Consider the following 20,441-nt stretch of genomic DNA (forward strand, 5'->3'; position numbering starts at 1 on the left):
CCAGCCAAGAAAAAAAGCTATATATCAACTACGTGACTATTTCCTCATAACCACCAGATGAGTTTGAAAGGAAAATATTTGTTTGCTGTGGTTTGCTATGTAATTTGTTTCACATTTTTCAGATGCCAGCATTTTGCTTAGTACAAACTCAACTGCCCATTTCCAGAATGGATCATGTTTTTAGTCATATTTCCAGGGCACATTGAAGTGGACACCAGTTAGACTCGTTCACATTCCCCCAGGTTTTTCTGTGGCACCTTCGTGTGCTCCAGGTTTCCCAGCAGCCTTCAGAAACAGGGAATGAAATTCTTTCCTCAGTATTCCTGCTCCTCCCATGTCTCAGTGTCAAGCGCCCACCATACGCTGTGTTCCATAGGAGGCACTGAAGACAGTTTCACAAGGATGGGCTCACGGTCTGCCATTCATGAGGAGTACCAGAGGCACGGAAATATGTGAGTGCATATGTTGTGCAATACATTTAAGCTGGTGAGCCTGACTATCCACAGAATTGTCTTTTAAGTTGCTTTTCCTTTAGATACGGTATTTTTTTACACTTAGCCATCCATATCATAGACCTCAGCCTAGAGATAAATTCATTTTTTAAATTTATTTATCCACCAAGAATTTATTCGCAGACGCTGAGGTTGTAGGTGCTCATGATCTAAAGATGGGTAACACATCGTCCCAGATCTCCAGGAGGTTACAGTCTGGTAGGGGAAACAGGTTGTAAACTGAGTGAGATGAAAGCCATAGTAACAGGATGAGTAAGACATGCTGGAGGAGCACAAGAACAGCACTTTCTCCAGATTTGGGGGAGGGAAGGTTAAGAGACTCTTCCCCAAGGAGGCAGTGCCTGCACTGGGTCCTTAAGAACAAGTGGCCCCTACATCTGGGAAACAGAATCTGTCCTGTTGACCTGCACTAGAATGTATCTCTGATCTGGCCTTATTTACATCTGATTTCAAACAACAGAATTTGAACAGAATTTGTTTGAATAGTCAGGCTAGATACGATAAAAATAGAAGTGAAATAAATGCAGTGTAATTATCAACTGTAGCTCTGTCAAGATGTATGTGTATAAGTGCTGGGGACTCTCCATGTAGGAAGGTGGACAGAGAGGTGGGCTGCTTTTGAAGAATTTTGATGAAGGAGTATCTTAGTGCATTTAGGCTGCTATAATAAAATGTCACCGACTGGGAAGCTTATAAACAACAGAAATTATTTCTCACAGTTCTGGAGGCTGGAAGTCCAAGATCAAGGAGCCAGCATGGTTGCATTCTGGTGAAGGCCCTCTTCCTGGGTCATGGCTGGAGCCTGCTCACTGTAGCCTCACAGGACAGAGTGGCTAGGGAGCTCTGGGAGCTCTCTTTTATAAATGCACTAATCCCATTCATGAGGGCTCCACCCATAAAACCTAAGCACCTCTCAGGGGCCCCACCTTCTAACACCATCACCTTTGATGGTTAGGATTTCAACAGTGAAATCTGGGGGGACACAGATGTTCAGACAGTAGCCAGAGGGGATGGCCTGTTGGAGGTTGGAGGTGACGACCGCAGACTGGTTTACTTGCTGACAGAAAACATGAAGTGGAACAGTCATTGCAAAGGGGGGGGGCCATAAAGCCCATGGTTTAGGACACCAATTTGATTGGAGAGATAATTGGGAATTGTTTCCAGATTTTAAAGACACAGGTGATATGGATAAGATCATGTTGCAGGAATTATTCTTGCTACTATGGTTGTATTCTGCTTGTTCTCTTCCTACCTCTCAAATTCTTAGGGTTTTTTTTTTTAATCCCCTAAATCTAGATATTTCCTAAGCCATGTGCCTCCACTTCTCTCCCTGTAACAGTGCTTTTCAAACTGTGCTCTTGAGTGCCCCCGTGGGCACTCCTGGCAAGTAGGAGAGGGGAGCCACGGTGGCCCTGATTCCACCCCATGGGGTTGTATTTATCTATTCTCTATACTGCAGTTCCTAGAAAAAAAAATTAAGAGCCTCCTCTATCATTTTTTTCTTAAGTTTGGAAAACTCTGCTCTTTATTTTCTCTCTCGGTGTTTGAACATAATCTTTTGACCTCAACTTACTTCATTCTGTATTTACATTTGATTAAGTATTGATTAAATAAATGATTATGTATTATCACTTGTTTAAGTAACAGTGAGAATACTGCCCAGGGAAAGCTGCTACTTTGTCTCCTCTCCTTTTAACCTTGGGTTTTTGTTTGTTTGGTTTTTTTTCTCCGTCCACCCTTCCCCTAAACCATTAATATTATTAAAACAACAAGGCTGAAAGCTATAACTGGCTGATTGCCGTTTAGTCATGAGTCAGGATAGAAACTCCGTAAGGGCTTATGGGTTGGGTTGTAGGAGCCGAGGGTGAGGAGAAGGAGCAGGTAAGAGTGTATGGAGTGTAAGCAGGAGCTGGATGCACAGGCACAAAGCCGGCCTCAGTCAGCCCACTTTCTGAGGCAGGTTGGAACCAGAACCACGTCAGGAGTAGAGGAGAAGGACAGGCAGCCTGCAAAGAGTCTACTTAAGGAGAAAGCTGGAGAAAATGAGCATGCAAGAGGACAGTGAAACAGTAAAATAAGGACAAAAAGACAAGAAAAGTGAATGAAGAAAACATGTATTTCTTCATTTTTGTTTATCCACAGCTGCCATCCTCGAAGTGCTGGTAGATATGATTACAGTTAGTCTGATGAGAAGATTTTATGTGACAAACTTGGGGTGGATAGCAGATAGTAGCTTAAGAAAGTGATCACCAGATAAAATGCCCCCGTACAGTGCTCTCCACAAATAAATTTTAAAGGAAAGAACGAATAAAAAGATGGGCTATCATGGGATTATGGGATTCTCAGTCTCTACTGCTTTGGAAAAATAACTTGTAATACTGGATGTTTGCTATATTGAAATTGAAATATTTCAAGTGATGGTCCAATAATATTTGAGTAATAATCCAACCTAGACATCTTGAGAGTAATATTTAAGACTTATTAACTATTAAAAAATCAGTATTATTATGAAATACTGTTGGTACATTCTGATAGATTTTCACTTTGTAGGGAAAAGCCAACAACATGTATTTTGTTGTACGAAGGACAGTTTATTTACTTATAAAAATATTTATTCATTTGAGAAAGAGAGAGAGAGGGAGAGATGTCGAGAGAAAGCATGAGCCGGTGGGGAGAGGGAGAAGCAGGCTCCCTGCTGAGCAGGAACCCCAATGCGGGGCTCCATCCCAGGACCCTGAGATCATGATCTGAACTGAAGGCAGATGCTTAACTGACTGAGCCACCCAGGCACCCCTACAAAGGACATTAAAAAAAATCCTTTTCTGAACCCATTTTGCTACTTATTACTCTGTGGGTAGTACTTCCTATTATTGTAATTTCATTGTGCTTCAGTTCTTCTGGAAAGTTTTTGAAAGTCAAGTAGAAATCAGCCATAGTTTGTGCCCATTTAGATATAACTAAATTATTAAATTATACACACTGTGGTGCTGTTCCTACGGCAAGAGTATCTTCCAAATACTCTTTTTAGTAGGTCATTGAATCTTTTTTACTTTATGGAGCAGTAAGAAATGCATGAAGAGATTTGAATTTAAGGAGGCTGTCTTGCATGTATATCTGGGCATTGGCATTTAGAGTCTATAAAATAAATTGGCAGTGAATGTTTTATTTACCCGTCAGAATCTCAGCTACATCATCAAGTAGTACTTTGCCAGATATATTGGAATACACTTGATGATACAAAAATGGAGTGTAGAGTGTTTAATCAAAAATATTTGTGTGCAGGTCTCATAAGGATTTTAATGTCATTTAAATATCTGTATACATAATGTAGAAGCAAAATTACTTGAAGAGTAAAACTGGCCAACTGTCATATTTATTCCTTTTTATATGAGCAAAGTAGTCCCTATTTGTTGAAATGTATTTCAGATTAAGAATTGTTATAATAGCTCACCTGTCTAAATTGCCAAGGTCTTTGATAAAGGTGGCAGCATGAATGACAGCTGCAAACCCAAGGTTAGACTGCAGAGTCAGTTTCTCTCTGGCTTTCTCTCCTTTTAAGCCTCCCTTTCATGTGTAGCCAAGTGGGAAATGTAAGCTCTGCGGATCCTCAGGGGCCTTGGCCTGATGAGAGGATACAGAAGAAAGGCAGCAGTTTGGAAAGCCTGCCGAAGGCACGGAGGGCAAAGGGCCCAGGCGATGACATGACTCCCAGACCTTTCTAAGGAGATGAATGAGAAGGCAGTGCCTCCGTGGGCCCCGGATGTATTTTACCCACAAGAGAAGTCCGAGGCTATCAAACCAATTGTTTTGGCTTTATCCTTCAGATGTTGCAAAAGGAAAATGCATTCTTTTATGGCTCTTCCAAGTCGTTTGACCATTTATCCTTAATCATCTGCAGTCTGTGTGGGAATAAGCCTTTAAAAGATCACTGAACTTTGCTTGATTTGAAATCAGAGTAGAATTCATTTTATTTAATGTGGGAAACCTTCATTTGAGAAACTTGACACAAACTGGCTTTTTAGCCTCTTAGAATTTAATTGAAAAAGAACACCATAGAAAAACACAGCCAGATGCACAAATATCTGCTCGTGGATTAGATTGCCATAAGCTTTATGATTCTTTCTCTGTGGTTATTGATCATTGAAATAGCCTTAGCAGTCAAGATTTAGCAAATCAGTGTGAATTAATAATTTTAGGTTGCAGTCTCAGAGATGTGACTAGGCTAACCATAATGTATATCACTGTTTTAAGTTTTATCCTTGCCATTCATTGTATTAAGAATGTGTGATGATTTTAGGAATACTTAACAGATTTGCTTTGCTGGAAAAGTTAATAAGTTCATTGGGCCACTGGTGTGTGGAAGTGATCTGTGAAGAAATAAATTCCTTCAGTTTCCACATAAGCATGTCACAAAAGAACCATACTGTGTTTTTGGGGGAATTTTACAGATCTCTTCAAGGAGCAGTTCAGAGTGGTTTCTAAGAGTGCTAAATGTGTATCTTAGTGCATGGATTTGGCTGGCATGGATTTGGACAGAGTGGGCCAAACAGAGCTAATTGAGGTGGGGGGAAAAATCGAGAAAACAGGCCATAATGGTGAATAGAGTTATTTGTCACTGAGTTTGTAATAGGATTTTCAATTAATTCATGCAGGCTTCCAATGCCTTACGTTAGCCCTGTCAAGATGAACTACAGCCACATCTAAAATGCCATCCCCTATTAAACCGTGCATGTCAGTGAATTTGTAATTTCTTCTGTTGAACCAGAAGATGAATGGATTTCACTTAGAAAACAAATGTGTGCTTCAGAAATGCACATTTCAAAATCCCAATACTTCCTAGGAGGAACATTCTTTGCATTGCTATACAGTGAATATGTATTAAAAATGTAATTGCTATGTGAATTCATCCAAAAGGAAAAGCATCCAGCTGCATAGAGACGAATACATTTTCAGGTGCTGTGTTTCACTGGTGAGCAAGGCTTTTCATACTGGGCAGTGATGATGATGATAATAGTTCACGCATGTAGCACTTCCTAACTGCTGGGCCTTTTGTAGTGGTTTACATACATTAACTCACTAAATCCTCACAACAAGCCAGACAAAGAAATTGAGGCACAGAGAGGTTAACTTTCTCAAGGTCACACAGCTAGTAAGTGGCTGAGCTGGGATTCAAACCCAGGCATTCTGGCTTCTGGAGTCTGTATTTCCAACCCTTACCTGAAACTCCCTGATCATGGTCCCATCAGCTATGTTCCAAGAGTTGGTTTATTATAGTACTTGTCAGTTCTCTGTCTCTGGCTCGATCACTCTTGCCCTCTTTCATAGTGATATTTGTTTCTGTGTTTATTTACTGTTATTTCCTCAAACCTATCTTGGGAAATATTGTTATATTATGATAACCAGACTTCCAGAAATAGGTAATAAAGTAGAGTGTGCAGTGAGGCATCTCTGTGAGAGTAGACAAAAATTAGAATCATTCCACAGAGTTGGACACTGAAGGGGATATGACTAAAGTTCACAGGATTGTGAGGCACCAGAGTTCCTGATGGACATTTCCCTTCTGCAGAAACCAAAGGGCACAGCAGAATTGTTTATAAGATTAGGTCATGGCCGGATTACAGGGGTCATGCCTTCATAGGCAAGATCTTAAGGCAGGGTCCAAAAGTCAGAGCGCACATGAGGGTTGTCAGAACTTCTGGAAGGCTCAGCTCCTGCCTCCTCAGGATATTGGCCTCTCGAGCAGCCCTCATTACCCAAACGCAACATCACTTGGATCAAGCCAACACAAGATGACTGCCAATAGCATTTTGAGAGCCAAGAATTGGCTATTCCTCTTAAGCCAAACAAAAATATTTAACAAAAAAAGTTTGGCTTAGGAGTAGGCCAGACTCTAAATCTCTGACTAGAAACCAAAGTAATTTTTTTTTTTATTTGACAGAGAGAGAGACAGCGAGAGAAGGAACACAAGCAGGGGGAGTGGGAGAGGGAGAAGCAGGCTTCCCGCAGAGCGGGGAGCCCGATGCGGGACTCGATCCCAGGGCCCTGGGATCATGACCTGAGCCGAAGGCAGATGCTTAATGACTGAGCCACCCAGGCACCCCCAAAGTAATTTTTAAAAACTATATTATGAAGTTCTGTTGCCTCTGGGGTATAAAACTTCGATCCATTTTTTGGGTGGCTTGGGGAGATGGAAGAGCCCAGGGAGAGGGCAGTACTATGAGTAGGGCTTCCTATTTACTTCATTAGAAAGATTAGGCTGTAAAAAATTTTTCAAGTAGTTTAGGCCTGTGCTTTGCACATAGCTGTCAGCCTGACCCCATTTTGTCCATTTTCTACTCTAATGCCTGACACTTGCTTCTTACCATGGCCATCTGTATTTCAAACCTGTGAGGGCTTGTCATTGCCTGATGGACATAGCAGTTGAACCTCTTTACATGTTATTCAAGACCCTCCATGAGTTAGCTTTTGCCTACTTCTACACTTTATATTCCATAATTCCTCTCCATGAACACTGCATTCTTTATAAAACTCCAGTCCCTTTGCACAGCATGCTCGTGTCTTTGCTGGTGCTGTCCCCTCTGCTTTGAATGCCTCACTTTTCTCTTTTATTCTTCCACTCCAGCTTTGCCTGGCTAACTCCTGTGTTTCCTTGAAGACTTGGCTCATGTGTTATCACTTCCTCCCGGAAGGGTTTCATTTTCCCACCCACTAAACTCCAGAGACCTGCATGCTATGTCGAGTTGATTTTGACTAAAAATTATAATACAGTTAAATTTTCAGACATTTTTGGACCATCCTTTAATTAAAAACTCATCTCTTTCCTTAAGGGTATACCTCAGTTACCTTGTGCCAAAGCGTTGTACAACTACGAAGGGAAAGAGCCTGGAGACCTTAAATTCAGCAAAGGTGACATCATCATTTTGCGGCGACAAGTGGATGAAAATTGGTATCATGGGGAAGTCAACGGGATCCATGGCTTTTTCCCCACAAATTTTGTGCAGATTATCAAACCGTTACCTCAGCCCCCACCTCAGTGCAAAGCACTTTATGACTTTGAAGTGAAAGACAAGGAAGCAGACAAAGATTGCCTTCCATTTGCAAAGGTAAATTTAGAATGAGATTTTCTGTTTGTCAACTCTTCCTTCGGACCTGGATACACAGGAATATGGCTTGTATTTCCTTTTGTAAAAAGATAAAATAGTTTTAGTATTTCACTGTGCTTTTAAAAATACCTGGAAGCAGTTTTCTTAAAGTCATAAAAAAATAATTTTGTGCATAGGCTGTTCTTATATGAAAGATAATTTTGGTTGATGTTCTGTGTGTTATCATTTTCATATTTAGAGCCTAAATGTAATTCTAAGCCACTTTACAGGATGTGTGTGCCACTCAGGGATTTTAATTTACTGAATTATGAATAACAAAATGAAACATCATTATTTCCTTATTTTATACATAAATTTCTCTGCTGAAAGCACACAGGAGTATATCTACTGAATTGATAAAACGCTTTAGAACTTTAAGTAGATAAACACAATACTGTTTTTTTAAAAAAGAAAAGCAGTAGGATATGCATTTAAATGGGCATTTGGTATATTATCAGAGAGAACATGAGAAGAGCCTGAGAATCAATCTAAAACAGAAGCTCAAGAGCCTGGGATGGGTAGCATTTGAAGTTGTAAAAAGCAGCGAGCCCCTGTATAGAGGGAGTACATAGTTTTACAACTGTCTGAAAGGACCAACTGTTTGATTGATAATGGCCACTTAGTTTGTGACAACATTGGATTCATGTACTAAAGACATGTCATAGCATTTTAATTCATGTACTCTTAAAACTTGGGCGGCCCCTTTATTGAAAAGGAAAATTAAATGACGAGCTTAACGTGGGATCAAGTAGACTAATGTTTGCTCTTTCTTCAGGATGATGTTCTGACTGTGATCCGTAGAGTGGATGAAAACTGGGCCGAAGGAATGCTGGCAGACAAAATAGGAATATTTCCAATTTCATATGTTGAGGTAAGTTAATCTGTAGAAAATTCAATCCTGGTAGTACTCAGCTTAGTAAACAAATCTTACTTATGCATTTTGGGTATTAAGATGTCCTCCCAGGGGCATCTGGCTGGCTCAGTCGGTAGAGCATGTGACTCTTAATCTCAAGGTCATTGGGCGTGGAGCCTACTTAAAAAAAAATTTTTTTTAGTTAAAATTTTTTTAAATTAAGAAAAAAGAAGCCCTCACAATCATTTTGCAATATATACACAGAGCAAATCATTAGGTTGTACACCTTAAACAAATACAATGTTATATGTCAATTATATCACAATAAAACTGGGGTTAAAAAAAGACAAAAACCCAGCCTACAGAAGAAGGAGGAGGAGGAGGAGGAAGAGGAAGAGGAGGAGGAGAAGAAGAAGAAATCGTCTTCACCACACAAAGCACCAGGAATGCCCTGTTCCAGATCACTGGATGGATTAGGAAGAATTGCTCCATCCTGCCTACAATTACTGAAGACTCTGAAATGTTTGAAACTCTTCACTGTGTCCCCCTGCTAAAAGCATTCCTGTGTCTTGTTAAATGTTACTGTATGCTTCCTATCAGTACCTATATTGTTTCCAGGTGTTCTATTCCATTTGCCAACTTTGGGAACAGAAGGTTGATAAGTTCTGAGTAAGGTGGGAGGTGAGTGTATGATTGTTTACTTATTTCTTTTCATTATCTGCCACATCATCAGAACTAGAACGGTGATTTGCAGAGTAGGCCTCTAATAAACATGACGTAAAAGAATGAATATTCCCCCATGTTATACCAGCAATACCTTAGTCCCTCCCCTCCCCTCCTCCCTTTTTAATCAGCTTTACTCAGGAAGGTTATGGCCAGCCTGATTCAGTGAAGTCTTTTATAGAGAGTATGGTTCTGTTATTTTAAAGAATAACACAAATTAAAAATGAAATAGGATGTTACAATTTATTGTAACATTACATTATAAGCCTGCACTACATCATATGTCATAAATATTCATGTCCTTTAGTCATAAGAATTTCTTGCTGAAAACAAATTGAAGGCATTTTTAAAGAATGAAACACAGTGCAAACAACGATACAAAGTTAGCTGAGGTCACAGAAGGATTCTAGAAGAAGTGAGTTCTTAGTGGATGTCTGTGTGATGGATAAATAAACGCTAACCAAGAGTAATAGAAAAGGTGCATTTTTATGGCAAGGAGAACATCCATGCAGGACAACTGGCATGTGCAAGAGCCAAAAAGTAAGAGAAAACAGGTTGTTTGGGGAAATTAAAAGTAATTCTGTCGTTTAAGATATCAAAGCATGTATCTTAAGCATGTAAAAAAGAAAAACCTCCTTACTTATTTTTCCATCTTTTTATCTGAGGCATTTGTTTTGGCATGATTTTGAAAACTAAAATGACAAATCCTGTCATTGTAGTTAAAGTTTTCATTAAAAATCAGTTTGACTACCGTTTGCCCATGGAAAAATAATTCAAACCATGTATGAGCCTAGATTTTTATCCATATGTTCCTATTTATTGAAACATTTTTTTCTCCTTTGAAAGTAAACAACAGAAGAAAAATTCCTAACTCTCGGGCAATCCTTCCTGTATATTATTTTTATATTCTAGCTGTGGGTCATGGAAAATTACAAGCATTTCCAAGTATTTGAATAGTTACACTGAAAAGCATGGGTAAGCACGAGATTAGTAATGAAAGCTTGTCTTTACTTGTTAGGTATTATCAATATTACATGCCAATACTTGGTTTGTGATGCATGAAAAAGGATTGCTATACTTTTTTGTTATTGAGCAGGTGTAGAATTGTGCAGATAGGCGTAAAAGATCCACCCCTGCAAATCCAGAGTCATTTTGAGTCACTCAGGTCATTAGGATTATTTATTCTAACTTAAGTTGGAAAGATAAACTTCTGCCCAAGTGGAAGGTATTTTCATTCTTCTGCCTCCTTTCTTTCAAATGAGTATTTTTCTCATTTGAACCAGAATTTTGCCAGTTGAGACGGGATAAACAAATCATCTATTTCTAAGAGACTATGAACATTTCTTTGATGTCAGGCCATCAGATTGAAGTTTCTGGTAGGAGCAGAGCATCTGGGGATTAGTAACACCTGGTTTAGCCTTCAGGGGAATTGGGGGGCGGATTTCAATAGCAACCTATCAAAATTCAGCTATTTAAATAAAGTATAGACTGTGTTACAAGCAGTCTTAGATGGGGTAAAGCTAACTATAAGGAATCAAAAACTGAGCCTTTTTCCTGAAATGGTCTTTCTCTTGCTCTGACCCATTTAGGGTCCAGACTATCCCCAGTATAAAAACAGGCTGTGTTATAAAAAGCCAGGTGTAAAACATTCTCTTGTATCTTATAAATATACATTTAAGTCTCCATGATTGTTAGGTGCTTTTGCTTTTTTCACAGTGCTCCAAAAACTGTTACCTTCCCCCCTCCCCCAGATGTTCTGAGAGGATCAAATGTATAACATATTTTGAAGGGTCTGGCACTGCTGTGTTTTATGCATAGTGGTTTGGAGCTCAGATTAGACTGTAATCCAGAATATGGCAGAGTATAGTAATGATCAAATAAAAGAATCTCACTACTACATATAATGAAAGGAATGAGTTCAGAATTGAATTCTGAGTCTCAGAGTGACATCTTTGATCTCCACAGGCCTGTCAGCAGAAGCAGGAACTCCCCCTCAACTCCTGCTGGTTGGCTTTGCTAATGGAAATGCTCAAGGAACTTGGTTGTGGCAGCAACTCTACACAGAATGGGCTTAGGGATAGGATTGTGGACCTGGAGTAGAATCACGGGGTCAGAGGTTCAGCTGTGGAATTAGGGGGTGGGATAAATTGAAAGGAGCTGAGTATTAGAGGTGGGTAAAGAGAATTGAGTGGGAGGATTGAGACATTGAGAAATAGAAATGCTGCTGGAATAGTTCACCCTTCCTTCTTGTCTTCTTTCTCTTTCTCTTCTCCCTTAACATCCCGTAACTGTGTAGTACAATCTGCACCTATATTAGAATAAGGTAATAAAACTGTGGTCTGGTATAGCCACAAACAAATGACCTTTTATTAAAGTACAAAATTCTTCACGGTTTGAACAGAGTGGGAGCCTCTGGTTAAGGAGAATGAGTAGGGCAAAGAATGGCTGTATAAGTGGCCTTGATTTCTTCCCTTGGAGCCTTTGTTTAGGCTCCTAAGATTGAGGTTGAGCCATAGAGGTTGTGGATTCTCTTCTGCTTAGACAGGATCTGCCTAGACTTGAGCAAGCTGGAAATTTGGAAGGGGCAGGGGTTTCTTAGGGAAATCTGGGGAATTCTTGAAGACACCATGCCAGGATATGTATAAAAGGGTGTATTTGTCAAGGACTGAATGCAGTATAAAAAAGAAATCAGTAGCTTTCTTCTTTATTTGTTCAAAAATACCACTCTTCTGCAAAATAGGATGGAAGACTTGAACAATGTCATTAATTCAGAGCTGAGTCATTCAAGTTTAGCAGTCGTTTGAACAAGTATGACATGATTCTTAGCAAGCAAAAAAGTTTGAATGAACTAAATGCTAAATATGGGATTTGGGATGTTTTCAACCATTGTGCATTGTAGGTTCTGGTGAACTATACATTTTTATTAATTTTATCATTTTATTTTGATTCTTAGTCATTCATTGCAAATATCACTTACCCAGTTTTTTTTTAACAGCAACAAAAAAATTATTTAGCAACCTGCTCCTCTGCTATATAGATGTAATATAAAAATAAGCATTCCTTATGTGCAGATATAATGAAGTAGGTATAGCCCAATAGACAACTATGCTTACTCCTTAATTACTGCCAGAAAGAAGGGCTATGTTTCTCATTTTTTAGATCTCTGTCACTTCTTCTGACAGACTTTTCCTCACCACCTTATCTAAAGTAGTTCCTCCTTTGCCAGTTGCTTTACCTTCCACACCTGGTGGTGTGATTGTGAGGAAGAACTTGGACTCTGAATCCAGATGGCTGGGATTCAAGTCTTTGCTCTACCACTAAGTGTCTAAGTGACTTTGGTCCTCGTCTCTTCATTTGTACGATAGAACTACTTCATACGGTGGGTTAATTCCAATGATACTTAAAAGCAGCGCTGTAGTGCCTAGTCAGGGCTGTTTAAGTGATAGCTATGATTATTATCCCCATTGTTATTATTCCTTTATAGCATTTTATATTCTCTTCAACTATTTTGAGTTACTTGTTGATGTGGTTACTGTCTCCCTGCCCCTATCAGGAAGTGAGCTCCTAAGGGTAGCACCTTATCTTCTTTCTGGTTTACCTTGGTCCCTTGAGGTCCTTGTATAGCACCTGCCCATTATAGGCTCTCAATAAATATTAGCTCTAAGAATGAATGAACAACCTAACAACCTTTAGAGTGAAAGGTTTTAAACCAAAACCAGATTGGTTTTTAGATGTTGACAAGTTTTACATTTTTCAGCTAATACTCCCATCTTTCACTACCTAGGCATCTAGTTCATCATTGATTTATCTTAGTGTTATTTCAGGAAGTTCCATTTCTCAACGCCTAAAAGGTCTGTTGTGTGACCTTAGTGAGATTTTTTTTCTTTTTAATTAATGAGGTTGGGTGAGTATTTGGTTGTGCCTACTTTTAGAATTTTTCCAGACCAAATAATGGTAACCGTATTCTGTGGATTAGATCTTGAAGCCTTTACTGATTATTTATCTCTAATATACAGATGACTCCCTAGTACTTTCTGAGATGAATTTTCACCTGCTTAGGATTATTCCTTTGGCTCCCTTGAGGAGAGCTGGGTGACCTTATTGTCAAGGTTCTTCATTTTTTAAAATAACATTATTGGGTTATAAGTGCTATACAATAAGCTACACATATTTAAAGTATACAATTTGATGAGCTGTTACTTGCTGTTTTCAACTTTTAGGAGAAAACCACAGGCAAATCTTGGGAGATGTTTCCATGGCTAGGGAAGAGAATTAAGTGCTATCAGCCTTAACAGGGAAAAATCATATGTGCCGGTCTCAGAAAGCACAAGTGGCCTTAAGGATAGGAGTGCTAGCTTTCTCTTCTGCAGATTCAGGGAATTGGGAGATATCATCTGTGCTCCAGGAAATAAGAGGTAGAGATTTAGGTACATAGTTGGAAGTTGCCAAGGTGACTGACCCTTGAAGGAACTCAGAATAGCAATAACTTTCTTTCTTAACCTAAAGCCTTTGCTCCAGAGAATAATAAGAGCAGAAGACCAAAATAATAGTCTTTTTTATTAGAGAGAGATAGAGAAAGGAGAGAGGGGGATGCGGGGAGGGGCAGGGGGAAAGGGAAAGAGAGAATCTTTTTTTTTTTTTTTTAAGATTTTATTTATTTATTTGACAGAGAGAGAGATAGCGAGACCAGGAACACAAGCAGGGAGAGTGGGAGAGGAAGAAGCAGGCTTTCTGCCGAGCAGGGAGCCCAATGTGGGACTCGATCCCAGGACCCTGGGATCATGACCTGAGCCGAAGGCAGACACTTAACGACTGAGCCACCCAGGCGCCCGGGAAAGAGAGAATCTTAAGTAGTCTCCAGACCCAGTGCATGAGCCCAACCTGGGGCTCGATCTCACAACCCTAAGATCATGACCTGAACCAAAATAGAGTCAGAGGCTTAACAGACTGAGCCACCTAGGTACCTCCAAAATAGTAGTTCTTGATTATTAATCTTGACTTAATAATCAGAGTTGATTGAGCAGTTTAAGAAAATATTGTATCATCTGTCTTTTTCAGTGTATTCTTTTCTTTTATTTTTTTTTATTTTTTTTTTTTTTAAAGATTTTATTTATTTATTTACTTGAGAGAGAGAGAGAGAGAAACAGCATGAGAGCGGAGAGGGTCAGAGGGAGAAGCAGGCTCCCAGCTGAGCCGGGAGCCCGATGTGGGACTCGATCCCCGGACTCCAGGATCATGACCTGAGCTGAAGGCAGTCGCTTAACCAACTGAGCCACCCAGGCGACCCTATTCTTTTCTTTTAAAATTACAAAGTAAAATGTTCAATTAGTTGAAAAAATTTTTTTTTAGATTTTATTTATTTATTTGACAGAGAGAGAGAAAACAAGGAGGGAGAGCTGCAGGCAGAGGGAGAGGGAGAAGCAGGGAGGGCTCAGCAGGGAGCCCAATGCTGGGCTCAATCCCAGGACCTTGAGATCATGATCTGAGCTGAAGGCAGATGCTTAACTGACTGAGCCACTCAGGCACCCCTGAAATCATTTTTAATAAAAGAAATGTAAGAAAATTGGGGGGAGGTTGGAGAAAATAACTATATTGCTTCACATCCAAATTTCCCCTTTAATTCTGAAGTAAATTAATTTTTATAAAAGAAACTTAGAGAAACTGTTGGAAAGTCAGAGAGGAAGAATTACTATGTTGCTTACCACACTTCTTCCTTCAGTTCTGAAGTAAATTAATTTTTACAAATGAAATTTAGAGAGATTGTTGAGAAATCAATAAGGGAGAATTCTCTTGCTTAGCATCATACTTTTGTCGATAGAGAAATGCAGCAAGACTGAAGGGCACACCAGAGGCTTTTATTTGGGGTCTGAGAACTGCAATTCAAGAGACACAGATTCGAGGAGGAATTGAAAATGTGTTCCAAAGTGGGGAGAAAAGAGAAGGGCTTTTAAATGCAAGAGGGGATTTCCAGTAAAGCCACATAAATTGTTTGTCAAGATTTATGATTGGTGCTGACAGGTTGAAGCTATTCTTATCTGTACATGATTGGTTGCTAAGGGCTATCACTAAGCAAAAAGTCCATTTGTAAGTAAAAGAAAAAAGTTCATTTCTCTTGAAATGGCAGAGTTGCAGCTGGTGCCCCAGGACGCTTGTGGTTTGGCAGTGACCTGTATTTTAAAGCTTACCTTTTCTTTCAGGCGGGGACATGCAATAAGCCTTGCTTCCTTAATGGCCTCCTGGCTCCATTTTAAATAGCTCTCCTAGCAAGCCTGACTCCATTTTGATGCTTCTTTCACATTTCTCCCCTTTGATTGAGATCTTTCCTTGGAAAGATTTGGTGATCAGCTAGTAGGTCATCCAACATTAGTATAGACATCCTCAGCTGTAGGAAGGCTCATTCTTAGAAAGTCACATCCCACAGAGGAAGGAAAGTAGAGGTAGGGTGATTGGTATGTTTGAGGAGGGCTTATGACTACATTTGCACAACAGGGAGGTTTTCAGGAGACAAGGCTTAGGCATTGTCCTCACTTGAGCAGGTTATCAAATTTATGATAGGAGTATCAAGAAGTCCAAGTGAATAGGCTTGGCCTATCGTTTGGAGTTTTCGAGCAATAATTTTGGTTTCCTGAATCATGGTACAACATTGAGAAAGGCAAAGAGTTAATAGTTGCACTAAAACAAAGAATGAATAGATTAATAAAACAATGAGTAATATTATTTGTCATCCCTTTCTTAGGATGGTCCCCATCCCAGTTGGAAACCAGCTGAATAAATATGGAAATCTAAGGTTAAACCAGCTTCTTATTCCAGGGGAATGAGTTCCTTTTAGGGATTTGGTGAGTTTGAAAAGCTTAGTTGAATCCAGGTGCAACAGGAAGTGTTTGTGATAGCACAGACCCCTCCTTGGGTATTCAATAGGTAGTCTAAAGCTATGTGGTTGTCAAGGACCACCCAGGAAGGAAAATCTAAAGATTTCTTTTGAGCCCTAATGACTCTAGCAGTTGATCTGCCCATTCTTTTTATAGTTTGGGATAGGTGTCATATCATGTATTTGTTCCATGCAGTTCCTATCCCAGCCAGGAGCGAAAAATTCCACCAAACTGGGCTGTTTCTGAAGGGTTGACCCCTCCAGCGAGGTCACAGGCTTGGGAGTGGCCACACCTGTTGTCCTCATATACAGAGGGATCTTCATCAGGGTAATCCTCAATTATATTAAGGACTCTCTTGTGTCTTCCTGGTTTCTGGGAACCTTGAGTTATTCATTTAAGAATTATGAGTGGAGTTGTTAAATAACCCAGGAGACATTGTCCAGGGAGTCTTCAACTATCTAAACAATCGAATGTCTATGGTTTATTTTTATATGCACAGACAAATATGCGTCCTGAAGGTACACAAAGTACACCTGCCAGTGTCTGGTTATTTATAGATTCGTTTACCAGTATGGAAGAGGGCATATGATCAAACCAGGGATCTGTATGTAGGTTAATGTAATTATTTTTTCAGGCATTGAGTGGTTTGTTTGTCCAGCCTGTAGATCTCATTTCTAGTTGGGAAGAGGTGTTAAACAGAGGGCCAGGGCAAGATATACTAGGAGGATATTTATTGTTGAGTGAAACCATTGATAAAGGAGAGTTCATGGATATTATAGGTACTTCTTCAGATAGGAGGAACCTCAAAGCATGGGGGATTTGTTTTGCCTGGCAGCAAAACTATTTTGACACGGTAAGTGGAGCTTGAAGGTGTTGTTTGATTTATGGTGCAATTCAGAAGGGATGAAAAATTATTGACAGGTATAACAAAGGGATCAGCTGTTTTACCATGGTTGGTAAGGGGCTGATGATGACATATCCAGCAATCAGATAAGTTTCTTGCTTTGGCCATAGTATGGGATAACCAAATAAGGGTACTTTTATGCCAAGTTTCCCTGTTGGCTGAGGACAAAATGAGTAGGATTAGGGGAATCATCTTTGGATATAGTAAAATCAGAACTCTTTAAACAGAGTTAAACAATTGAAACCAGGAGGAATAAGAAGAAATTAAGCAGAGTGCAGTTATTGCTGTAAAAAGGAGTAGGATACCAAATATTTCATGAATGTTCATTGGCTAAAGAGTTTAATATACAGGCCTGGTCCAGATTCTTGGAAAGCAGTCTACACCAGGTGTCATTTGCTTCTAATCCTGGCTGGGTGGTCTTCAAGGTGGTCTTGTGTTCTCTGGAGACTTTTAATTTGAGGTCCCCAAAGGCTGGGCATGACCATTCAGGAGTTGATGCCCTTTTAAAATTAATCCATGAGTCAATACCCTTGAGTTTAGCATCACAAGGATTGGTTAATAATTTGGTATGGTCCTTTCTATTGGAGCTGTAAGGTATCTTCGTGGAGATGATGTTTCCAATAAACATAATCACCAAGTTGGAGGTCATGGTAATGTATGTCTTTTTCTCCTGGGAGCATGCTGTGAAAAGATTGCTCTATGAGCTATATGTTAATTTTGAGGGCTTTTATGAGTTCCTTGCAGTAGATTAAAAGGTCTTCTTTTAACAAAAGTGGTTTGTACATTCCATCATCTAGCCTTATAGGTCTGCCAGTGATCATTTCAAAGAGTGACAACCTGCTTTTTCCTGTAGATGTGGACCTAAAGTTGAGCGGCTCTTTAAAGGATTCTGTGCGTCTTGCCAGTTGATTTTTTATAATCCTATCTGTACATTCCACCAGTCCTGAGGACTGGGGTTGGTAAGCTCACAATGAAAGTGTAGGATGGGCCAGATTTTACAGAGTGAATTACCTGACCAATGAAATGGAAACCTCTGTCATTATGGAGCTTTGAGGGAATTCCCCAAGCAAAAATACTTTTTTTCTAATAATATTTTGCCTACTGATGAGGCTGTGGCTCTGTGGCATGGAAATGCTTCTACCCAATGAGAAAATATACAGATGATTACCCGTACAAATTTGTATCCCTAAGAAGGCAGCAACTGGATGAAGTCTATTTGCCATAAAACAAAGGGACCTGAGGGTAAGGGAAAATGTCCCATAGAGGTATGAATGAGTTTTCTAGGGTTATGTTTTGGACAAATTTGACATTTCTGGTATACTTGGGAAGGAGATTTGAGATATGGCTTCCAGTGGTACTGTTTTCCCCATAAGATCATTATGTCAGTGTTCCAATCAGTTAAGTCATGGGTATATTTATTGTTAATACAGGGAGGACTGGCCATCCATTTGGACCTACCCATAAATTGTTTTTTGGTTTATTTTACTTTTTTAAAAAAGATTTATTTATTTATTTGAGAGAGAGAGAGAGAGAGATAGTGAGAGAGAGCACGAGCAGAGGGGGAGAGGGAGAAGTGGGCTCCCTACTTCCCAGGGCCCTGGGATCATGACCTGAGCCGAAGGCAGACACTTAACGACTGAGCCACCCAGGCGCCCCGCTTTTTGTTTTAAATTTGCATCCTTGTTCAACACATTTTTTCTTATTTTGTTGGGCAGCTAAATGTGCTGTTAGAAGTCCATCATATCAATAAAGGACTCAGCCAAGGTTAAGGATGTCCTGATTATATTAGGGGGTGAATTGAGGGCTGCTCTCTTGGCAGCTGCATCAGCCAGATGCTTTCTCTTACTTTCTTCTGTATTTGCCATAGAGTGTGTAGGAGTTTTTATAGGCTAGAAGTTTAGCTAATTGAATGGCTTCTTAAAGGTTTAAAACACAAGTGCTATTTATTTTTTATCTTTTGTCCAGAGGAGGTCAGAAAACCTCTTTGTTTCCAAAGTATTACAAAGTCATGGGTAACACCAAAGGCATATTGACTGCCCGTATAAATATTGGCAGTTTTATTTTGACTAAGACACAAGCTCAAGCTAATGCATGAAGTTCTGCCTGTTGGGTGGAAGTTGCTTGGGGCATTGAGTCAGCTTCAGTTGTTGCATTTAAGGAAACAATTATGTAACCAGCCTGATACTGACTTGTTTCATCTTTTAGGTAGGATCCATCAGGAAACCAAATTAATTCAGTATTTTCAAGAGGGGTTTCCTGTAAATCAATTCAAGGAGTCAGCAGTTGGTCTGTCAATGTCAATCATGAGGAAGTTCATTTGTAGGCAAAGGAAGAATAGCAGTGTTTCATGTATTATAGCGAGCAATAGTAACATACAAAGGGGATAGTAAAAAAATTTCATAGGAGGTTAGTCTGCTTGTGGATAGATGTTGAGTGTGATGGGACTTAAGGAGGGCTTCCGCCCAGTGAGGTGTATGTAGTCAGTGGTGAACTACTATTTCTTCTACATGTGGTAAAAGGTTAGTGGTGGCAGCAATTGCTTGCATGCATGGAAGGAAGCCTTTGGCCACTGGGTCTAGTTGTTGACTATAGTACCCAATGGGTCAGTGCTGGCCTCCATGTCATTGGATTAAAATGCCCACTGCATTTCTCTCTTTTATGAACAAAAAGGAAGAAGTGTAATCAATAGTTAGGATGCCACAGGGCAGGAAGGTTGTGTAGGCTGCTCTTTATCTTATTAAAGGCTTTCTGTGATCCTGCTGCCCATGTAAAGGTCTCTGCTTGGTCAGCTTATGAAGGGAATATAAAGGCTGAGCCATAGCAGAGAAATTTAGAATACAATGTCTACAATATCCTACCAACCCTAAAAATCCTCTGAGTTGTCTTTGGAAAAGTCAAGATAGCTTGAATTCTGTTGGGATCCAGAGAAGGCTATGGTTAGTGATCAAATGTCCCAGACACTTAACTTGGGATTTACAGAATTGAAGGTTTCCTTGAGATACTTTGTGTCCCCTTTTTTTGCTAGTTCTTGAAGGAGGTGGAGACTGTTTTTGAGAGATGCCTCTCCAGAAGTTGAACACAGGAGAAGTCATGTACATATTGTAGAAGGGAGGACTGATATGGAAACTCTTTATTGGTGATGTCTGTCTTTAAGTTTTGAGAAAAGTAGGTTGGACTCTCAGTGTAACCCTGAGACATTACTGTCCAAGTGTGTTGTTGTCCTCTCAAATGAAAGCAAATAGGAACTGGCTTCTGGAATTGATACGAATACTGAAAAGGGCACTACAGAAATATATAACTGTAAAGAATTTACTTTCTGGTGGTATGGCTTAGAGCAAGGTGGGAGGATTAGGCACAACTGGGTGTGGAGGTATAACTGTGTTGCTTATTGCTCTCAGATCTTGGACAAACCTCCATCCCCTTCCATGAGGTTTTTGG

General features: G+C 39.8%; 1 protein-coding gene across 1 annotated transcript in view; it reads left to right on the plus strand.

Annotated features, from left to right (window-relative positions):
- SH3RF1 (SH3 domain containing ring finger 1) overlaps nt 1–20,441 on the plus strand; it is a 179,126-nt gene that overhangs the window by 104,569 nt on the left and 54,116 nt on the right. Inside the window, 2 exon segments of the mRNA XM_021698901.2 lie at nt 7,340–7,615; nt 8,430–8,525. Of these exon segments, the coding sequence (XP_021554576.1) occupies nt 7,340–7,615; nt 8,430–8,525 (372 nt within the window).

This window comes from Neomonachus schauinslandi, chromosome 2 (genome assembly GCF_002201575.2).
Source record: "Neomonachus schauinslandi chromosome 2, ASM220157v2, whole genome shotgun sequence".
Taxonomy (NCBI): domain Eukaryota; kingdom Metazoa; phylum Chordata; class Mammalia; order Carnivora; family Phocidae; genus Neomonachus; species Neomonachus schauinslandi.